The sequence below is a fragment of the Labrus mixtus genome, chromosome 4, assembly GCF_963584025.1.
Source record: "Labrus mixtus chromosome 4, fLabMix1.1, whole genome shotgun sequence".
NCBI classification, from domain to species: domain Eukaryota; kingdom Metazoa; phylum Chordata; class Actinopteri; order Labriformes; family Labridae; genus Labrus; species Labrus mixtus.
In genome coordinates, this window is record NC_083615.1 from 11,201,672 (window position 1) to 11,211,630 (window position 9,959).

The 9,959-nt window shown below is 37.8% G+C and overlaps 1 protein-coding gene across 1 annotated transcript in view; it reads left to right on the plus strand.

The window, feature by feature from the left end:
* si:dkey-82f1.1 (DENN domain-containing protein 2A) overlaps positions 1-1,269 on the plus strand; it is a 35,567-nt gene extending 34,298 nt beyond the window's left edge. The window contains exon 20 of the mRNA XM_061035846.1: positions 328-1,269. Within this exon, the coding sequence (XP_060891829.1) occupies positions 328-359 (32 nt within the window). The 3' untranslated portion in view covers positions 360-1,269. The remainder of the gene's footprint in view (positions 1-327) is intronic.
* The last annotated feature ends 8,690 nt before the right edge of the window (positions 1,270-9,959 follow it).

A 9,959-nucleotide genomic window follows, 5' to 3' on the forward strand; every position in this document is an offset into this window, starting at 1 on the left:
AAATAGTCAACAAGCTCAACAAACAGTTCATTAGATATTTATTAAATATAATGATAAAATACAAAAACAGTTATAACTGACTAAAGTGTAAATGATGCTGAGGTGAACAGGAGCCTTAGTTTTGTCCATGCTCTAACATTAATAAATGATATGTTTAAAATGTCCCTGCTTTACACCTGCAGTAATAAGATTAAGATCCTTACTACACAGCTGTCAATATTCAAAGAACTATAAAGCTTATTGCTGCATAAGCGAATACAAGTGTTCATCAAGTACTCTTCCCAAACTACCTTTTATAATCTCACTCAACTTTTTTTGTAATTCCAGGAAACAAGATGAAATTCCTCTCCAAGAAATGATGTCTGGATCCAGGAAGGCATGGTCGAAAGTATGAAAAAAAGAGAAGAGAAAACATAAAGACTAGAGGATGCGCTCCCTGGACGTGGAGAACGTACTACGTGGATGTTTTAGAAAGGCAAACTTGAACTGGACCTGGAGGTAGTGAACTCGAAGGATTCTGGGGAATTATCCAATGATGTTGGGAGGGGTTAACTCAGCTTGGACCAAAGACCCCTCCAACACAACGTCGTGATATCCAACAGAGCGTTGATGTTTTACAGATTCTCATCATTCCCTGCAGTGTGTTTCTGTACAGCACCAGTCAGTGTAAATGTTTATTTTAGGATCAGTGTTCTCCTTTTTTCCATCATCGACTTCACCTGGAAAACCTGTAAGGAGGAGTGTCTCATTGTGTACAAAACTTTCCTATACATTCCAAGTATTTTCTATAGGAGCTTTTATAAATACAGTAGTACAACTTCTTCATCAGCAGGAGGCTTTTAAGTTAATTTATATTCTTTTTTTCTTTAGATAAACTTAATCTCAAATGTTTTATTTTAAATGAGTGCAAATAAATCTCCTGTAGTTTGTAATAGGCTTAATTTAACAGAGTCTAGAGCAGACTGTTTGTAGACCACTTTGGGTTGTTGGGTAAATGTACCACTGTTTGAGTAAATCTACTTTGATTGGACAAAAGGAACAAGCATTAAAAAAAAGGAAGACTGAAGACAATGTAAAGATGGAAGAAAAACAATGTGAATGTGTGTCACACTTTGGTCTGAGTAAAAGGTTTGGAAGTTGACGGAGGATGTGCATGTTAGGCTAATCTGTATCATTGTGTCTCACAAAAGCAACTCGGTTTGCCTTAAACTTGATTGAGAATGTGATGAAAGTTTATGAATAAAGTGATTCATTTTTTTGAATAAGAAATGTCTCTTTAATTATCAAAGTGAGGCAGAGGAACTCTAGCAGTGTGATAACTGCTTGTTGTACCATTTTGAAATGACTCACATGGAGATGTTGTTTATATGAACTACTGTCAGCACTTCTACAATTACTGTACTATGAGAGCAGAGCAAGTAAGGTTTGAGGTGACAACCAAAATATAACAAGAGCGCATTTGTTTACATATGATGCCAAATTATTCAGTTTTTGAGGTTACACTGTCTGGCTTTAGTGAATTATTTAGAATTGATTATGTGGGTTTACATGGATGAAGGTTAGTTTTCAGTTTATTTTGATTTGTTTATTCCGAACATGTAACATAAGACAAAGGTGAACATAAAAAAACAGACAAAAAAGAATAATTACAAACAGTGTAAGGTATAATTCAGAAGAAAAAAAAACACTTGAGCTATTTTAAGTTACATGTCCGCAAAGGAGTGGGAAGAAGTAAACACTTATTGAATCCCACTCCCTCTCCATCTATTCAGCTAGTTTGTATTATATTTGTAAATTCTGACTTTAATATAATATAATATGAAAATGTATTTTTATAGTTTATATATGTATCTTTTCAATTTCAAGTTATAAATAAATATATAAATGACCTACAGATTCTCAATAATATAATAACAAAACCAACAGCAAAAAAAATGGAAAATAGAAAAAAAGAAAACAGCAGCAACAATATGTAAACATGAATCCCTGCAGACATCTTGTGGACTTGAGTTGATGGATGACAAAGATTTCAAGATGTAGGGTGTAAGATATCAGGCTCCACTGACAGGGTGAACCGTAGGAATTAAATAAAATATGTTTGATATTGGGTCTGCTTGACTGAAAAATATGAATTTATATTATTTCACTTTATATTAACATTCTTTTATATCTTCAGTGAAATCAATTTGAGTCTACTGTGTTTCTCCTCTGTCTTTTCAGTAGCCTATAAAGGGTTCCCAAACTTTTTGGCCTGTGATCCTCAAAATACGGGGTGCCAAAGATTGGGGACCCCCCACTGTCCCTGGAGGTGGATAAAGAAACATTAGCCAAAAAAGACATTATTTGAGTAATTTATTGTAACCAAGTAATCTCCATGTGTAGACCGTTGCACTGATCGGATATACAAAATGTAATAAACAGACACACAGGTGATGTCTGTGTGTGTAGAGCTGCAGCAACTTCATTGTTGCAGTCATTTAACAAAAATTTTAAAATGTTAATTACATATTACTTTTATTTCCAGTATCAATTTGGAAGTAGGTTTTGCAATTTTATCAGCTACCTGTCATACCCAAAATATCCACTAGAGGGATCTGTTACCAAGTTTTTGTTGCCTTGTCCCTCAGAGTCCAAAGTTCAGAATCACATCTCAGACAATCAACCTGCAGGCCGGTAATGACCTGCACAACATGACCAAGACTAACAGCAATGACTGCTTTGTCTGCTTATGTGAGAGTATACGCAGAGGAACCTAAATAAGGAACAAAAAAACCTTTGATTTATTTATCTATCTTCTTTTAACTAGAACACTTGACAAAAGAAAATAATGACAAGATAGATTTTTCTTACACATCAGTCTACAGTAAAACTTAAGAACTATCTCTAGAGTGAAGTGGTATGAACAAAGAAAAGTTGATCTAATAAAAACCCTAGGCTAGACTTTTAGAAAATAAACATGAATCCAATATTAGACTAAATGCAACCCAGTTTTGCACATTTGAGAAATAATTCAGTTTTTGGGGCTAAAATTGGAATATTCAGTTCAAAAGTTTTTTTTACAGACTAAAGGTCCAGATAAAAGACAACACAAAGGGACAGCACATTACATAAATAGACAACACAACAGGCTACACCAAAAGTAAAGTTGTTTGTTTTCAGCCATTGTAAACTTCCCAATGGAAAAAAAAAAGACTTAAAGTCAAACAAATTCAGGCTTGTACTCAATATACAGTTAATTCCTGTCATGTAGCCTACAGTCTACATATGGTAAATTGTAGGCTACACCAGGTAGGCCTTACAAGTGCCCTTATATTAAGGATTTTTTTGTTTTAAAGTTGTTTGTGTTTCAGCCAGTGACCGGTCAACCAGTGACAGTTTCCCCTGACTGTAACTCTATTTTTTTTTTTATATTAATGATATTTCCTTTGCAACACCCCTCCACCCTCCACCCCCCCTTTCCTTTAGGATCCCCCCCCCCCTTTCTCCTCCCCCGCCCTTCGTCATTACGTGGTGTTGAGCGGTCAGACCTGCCTCCCTCCTCCTCTCCTCCTCCTCCTCCTCCTTCTCTCCCTTGGTCTCTTTTTCTCTGGCTTTTACCAGTCTTCATGTCATACCACGGCTAATTCCTGAAATTCCTGCCCACCTCTCGCTTCAAACAAAACGGCTTCAGGGAAGGAGACCAGGCTGCAGAAAACAAAAGAAAAAAAAAAAAGAAACAGAATAACTCCTGATTTTTTTTCTTCTTTTAAATAATAAAATATTCCTCCACCTGCCTGCCTGGCTGCCAGAGCTTCACCAGGTAAGCTCGTGCAAGTGTTTTACTATTTCTCTGTTGAATGTTTCCCCTCTCACGTCCAGACTTAAACTGCGTATTAAGTCGGAGAGTAAACTTTCACTTTGTTGGATTTTGTGGATGTGAAGTCGGTATTTCACTCCACTCTCCCTCTGAATCATTCTCACTCACTGTCCGAAGTTACATTCCTCAAATATCTCACATTTCTTCGCTCAAATTCCGACATTTTTTCTGTAACTCCACAGCTGCGGTGTGTGTATTTGTGATTGTTTGACTTCCTGTGACTTCAGCCGGAACTTTTTTTTTTTCCATGTTTTTTGAAAAGGAATAACGTCACAGTCGAGCTGTGAAACATTAGCACATTAGGGTGTCTGTTTAAAGTTTTACACCTGAAACGGAGCTCATTAATAGTGTATTTATTAACTCGCAGCTTTAATTCAGAGAGTTTTTTCTCTCCTCTATCAACAAGTGTGAGAAGACTGAAAGTAGTCCGAAAGCTGCGATGTTGCCTCTATATTTCTCTGCCTATGACATCATCTTAATGTCTTTAAGGATAACTACAAAAAAATGTGTTTAATGACACCTGGTTGCAGTGTCAAATAACTTTTCAACAAAGTAAAAGAAGAGAGAATATAATGTTTGAAACCCTCTATAATAACCCTCTTTAAAACGTTCACGTCAGTATGTCAAACAAACTGGTAGACTATAGGATATTAAGTTCAGGTCAATGTCAATGTTGTGCACTGAAAATACAGGAAAGTAATTTGAAAGAGAATCAATTTCAGAACAAGTAGATTACAGGAGTAGTCACAAAGCATGCTAATATTCTCTCTGTCAGAGTTAGGCTACGCATATTATATGTGGCTTATTTTCAGTTACTGCCATTGTTATTGTTAATGTAATGACATTTAAGACGTGCTTTAATGTAGTCACTTTACAAGTTTTTTTTGTATAAATTACTCAGAATAAGTCTTTAATGTTTAAAGTATATGCTAAGAATAACTATGAATAACAGATAAATAAGGCACAGTGAAAAACTAGATTTATCTCTGAAATATTAAATCATAAATAAGTTGCGAAAAATAAAAAAAATATTATAAAGACAAGCATAATGTTGTCTCTTTAGAATTTATTTTTCCTGTTATTATTGGTCTAAAAGTCTGCACCTAAAAAGTGATCACTGCTGCATTACAAGTGTCTTTCTTCTTTGAATGGAGTGTAAAGTTCCTAAGTCCAAGTTATTATGCTTTACTTTTTATCACGTGTTTATTCCCTGATACATGTTTTACTTTCTAGCCATGATTACAAGTTTTTTAGTTTTAAACATAAAAAAAACCTTTTAAGATTCAAGATCTCTATCTCAGGTAGTCCTGTTCAACACGGAGGCACAAGCAGATAAGCAACACATAAATATTCAGCTGTCAGAGCAAACACAACAAACAAAAGCAAAACGTAGCACAAGTAGAGTAAGAGAGTTAATCCATGAATTCACCTTAAATTATGGGTTGTGTTAAACAGGAAAAAAATACCTTAAAGCGTTTTCAGTAGAGCAACCTACCTCTTAGATATTTTGCATATCATGCTGTAATATATAATAATATAATATAATGACAGTTATAAACGTTGTTTATCTTCATTATGAAACTTTTATTATGACTTATGTTAACTTCATTTTGTTGACAGCAGGTCCAAAACTGAAAATGCAGAAGATTAAATGTAGCAGAGTATTTCCTGTCATACTGCGGCTTTTTAAGAATAATGTCTAAAAGCTTCTTGTACAACTTTAAATGAGTCATTATTGATCATGAGAGGTGTCTGTGAGTAAAAGTCTATTAATCCACTTCATTCAGGTGTCTAGAAAATCAGGATTAAAAAAAAAGAAATCCCACAGAGAACAGAGAAAAGTTTAAATGTTTATTTTCCTTGTGATACACATATGTATCACATTCTTAGTGAAGGTTTTGTTTTTATTAAATATATCAAGTAAAGTTTAAGATGGACATTTCATAATTTCTAAAGTGATGTAGCTTTGATTGGAAAACAGATTTTTGTGTATAAAGAAACATGAAGTAACATTCAGGGAGGCTGCCAGAGATGACTTTCATTCTGAATAAATGTGCTACTTGTTTTCTAATTTAATGAGTTAAACATTTAAATATTTATCAAAAGTGTTGGAAAACAGCTACTGCAAGCCACCCAATGCTGCAGTGATGCAGTGGAATAACATGGAGTAGCATCATTTTAAATGACCGACTGTCAAAAAGTCTAAATGTATTCAAGTTACTATCATAACACACCAGAAAATCAACTTATGTTAACATTTGAAACACGTGTTTGTCTGTTAATGGACAACTTTTGGATCCCGTGACAGACTCAACAAAATATTCAGCTTTACCATAAGTGCATCTTTTTTATTATTATTATTATGGGCTATTATGAGAGACAGGTGTAGGGTGAGAGAGTGGGGGATGACATGCACCTTACAGCGGCAGGACCGCGGAGTTGACCCTGCAACTAAGGACTGCAGCCTCTGTACATGGTGCGCCTGCTCTGAGCTAAACCAGAACCCCGACCATAAGGTCTTCTACAAACCACTACAGTAATTAAACTTCCATTGTGACTGAAATTATGTGATGTGTGTAGGTCTGTGTGTGACAGAATTTGTGATACAAGATATTTCAATAGATCCTGTCTGTCTTACTGCAGAGTGGATAAGTCTGTATGTGAGAGTGTTTTTGCTCAGGATTTTCTCTAACAGAGACAGATTGCTGGGGCTTTGTGTGTGTGTGTGTGTGTGTGTGTGTGTGTGTGTGTGTGTGTGTGTGTGTGTGTGTGTGTGTGCGTGTGCGGACTGGGTTTTCCAGAGGGGCAACAGGTGGAATGGAGCAGGGTGACAGTCTGTAGAGGGGGAGGGCGGGTTGTGAAAAACACACCTGTCAAAGCTTCCTCTTAAGTGTCTGACAGCCAGAGGAGTTTGGGTTTTTTTGTTTTCAAGGCCTTGGGTTCACTATTGCCCCAGACGGATGAGTTATACTGTAATGTGAACTCTAAGATTGTAGTGTTTGAATTTGTGTGTGTGTGTGTGCACCTGTGCGTGTGGGTTGATGTGTGTGTAGGTGGATGTAACTGGGCCTGGAGGTGGATGTGTATGTGTGGGTGAATGAAGCGGTACCAATAAGAATGGAGGCAAAAAGAAGTGTATTTGAAGTAACTAACAGGGAGCCACTGTGTGCTGTGTGTGTTTGTGTGTGTGTGCGTGTGTGAATGTGTTTTTGTGGAGTTGCCTTGAGACAGGTCCTCTTCACTGTGGAGTTTTTTTGCTCATCTCACATAGCGATCATATCTTCTCTGCTCGCACAAGAGAGAAACGAATAATGCCTCAGATATGAGCCTCCAAGAACAAAGGCTTCCCCCCCTCCCTATTATACACACAGAGGTCTACACCTACAGCTCTGTGCAGTGTGTGTGTGTGTGTGTGTGTGTGTGTGTGTGTGTGTGTGTGTGTGTGTGTGTGTGTGTGTGTGTGTGTGTGTGTGTGTGTGTGTGTGTGTGTGTGTGTGTGTGTGTGTGTGTGTGTGTGTGTGTGTGTGTGTGTGAGACTGTTTAGCCCATTGATGTCATCCAGTCTGATGGATCTCTCTGTTGGATGGTTATTATCTGGGGCTGTTTTGACCGACCCTGCTCTGTCCACTCTGGATAAGGAGTTACAGCTGTAGGATTTGAATAATGATCGAAAAAGAAGTAAGCAATTCCAGTGCATGTCATGGTCACAGACTATATTTCTGTGACATTTTGACGATTCATTCTCGCAAATAAGTGCAATTGAAACACTACCTAATTCTGCAGTTCTTTGAGTGACCACTGGAGGCTGGCTCAAAGAGAGTCAATCCCCATTCAGGTCTATTATGAACACAGTGTTGTACTCATCCCTCTGGGTCGGATACTGCAGGAGACAATCAGTGCAAGACATACGAGATAAAAAAACAAAACATCTATTTATTTCTTCAATTTGTTAAATAATAAAAATGGTATCCCTCAAAATGATCTACTTTATCCTAGTTTAATCATATTCACAAATATTTTTGTAGCAATGTTACGGCTACAAAATGTTTTTTTTTTTTTTTATGCTGATAAGCTTTCAAAGTCCAGATACATTATGACGGGTATGTTATCAGATTTAAGCGTGAACATGTTAAGTCAGAGATGTAAAAAAAAAAAAAACACAATGTGTTATATGCATGTGATTGTTATGTCTGTACATTTATGCAGAGCTTGGAGGCTCCTGCTGTTTCAGCCCAGTTGGACTCGGTGCCAGAGAACATGTGCTTCATCAAAAAAGCCCAACAAAACAATCCTGTTAGTTTCCACCGGCTCTCTCTGTGACTTTCCATCGCATAGCCTGCCTTACTTTCAGACTGTGTTTCCTGCCTTTACATTCCGGGCCTGATTAGTGGAGATTGTGACCCGTTGAGTACTCACACACGCTCACAAACAACACACAATACCAACCAAAAACACACACAAATGCACAAGTCAGACAGACGCAAGACGTGCAATACCGGAAACAGGTGCTGGAGTTTAGTGAAGTTTTGGACACCACACAATTTTCACACTTTAACTTTTTGACTCTTCCTTCATATTGACCCACACTGGTGCACTCTCTGACCTTGGTGCTTCTTTTGACTGCTGATAATGACAGCTGTCTACCTGGAATCGAGTCATTTTGAGATGCTGCACAAGTGTGCGCGATAAAGAAGCATTTATAGTCTGACATGAAATCTAGAATTCATAGGTGTTTTTCAGGATATTGTCATTGTCTGACTGTAAGAACCAGTTTACATCACTTTTCAAAGCTTCTTCAAAGTCTGCTAAATTTCTTTGCATTGTTTGCTGGTATCATCATAATGTAATGTGCTAATAGGGCTAGCAAAGGATGTGATGCTGCACTTCCTGATGTCTGTCTCTGCTCCTAGTATCAAACTAGGAAATATATGATATGCATGATTGTTGCAACACATATTGCACTACATGTTATTGTTGTTGATTTTTTTTTTGTCAAGAACTTCCAGACATGACTTTTCCTTGCTGACATATATATGTAACGCTGACTGAGTTGAACTATTGTAGCCTAAAACAATGCAAGTGCAGGTGTGTAAAAAGTAAAACATTACTCGAATAATGACATTGATAATCGTATCCATGGACCATACCTACTAGTAACCTGCTCACCTTGCTGGCACACAACAATGCATGGCAAAGACCCAGCTACCTGAAACTTTTAGAGGTTGTCATGTGTGTGTGCGTGTGTGTGTGTGTGTGTGTGTGTGTGTGTGTGTGTGTGTGTGTGTGTGTGTTGTCTTTGAGTTTTCAAAGCTCATGTTTGCTCAGTGTTTATTTCCTCTTAAATTGTGTCCATTAGTTTTTTTCCTCATTTGGTCGGGTGGTGTGTGCAGTTGTGTAAAGGGATGGGGGCAGTCTGGGGGTTACATGGCCCCCTGACCGCAGCACCAGCTGGGGGATTATCCTGTTGAGCTGATCCATGGAAGGGGGGCCTCGCTGGGGCTGGTTGTGGAAGGACAGGCGACTGGACGGGTGAGGGAGGGAGAGAGGAAGCTAATAGAAGAGAGAGTTGGGGGCGGGGGGGGGGGGGGGGGGGGGGGGTGTTTTAAAGCATGGCTTAAGTTAATTAACCTCCTGGACATTTGACTGGCGCACTGAGCAGCACACTAATGGTTTATGGTCTCAACAAATCTCACAGTGACAAACAGCCGCCCTGAGCTGGAGCTGCAGTTAGTTTGAAATCAGTTACAAAAACAACAGAAGTCAAACTCTGTGTCTGTGATTGACTTCAGAAAGTTGTGTTTGTTGTGATTAAATGAAGCCATTGTCTAACACAGCTGGTCGACTCGTGATCAAGATTAGCGGTTTAAGGATTTTGCCGCAGAAAGATTTATTTTCTATTTTTGGATTTCAAATGCATGATGTAAATCTGAAAAGTTGTTTTAGATTAGCTGAGCTCTGTTGTAGCTTAAAATCTACTATTTTACATCGATGTGGATTTTTTTGGGTTCAAATGCAGCCATCGGGGATGCTGCTCCATCATGTTACCTTTAGTAAATAAATCTGCCCTGCCCTGATAGTTATGAGTTTGGAAGGTGACTTTCCT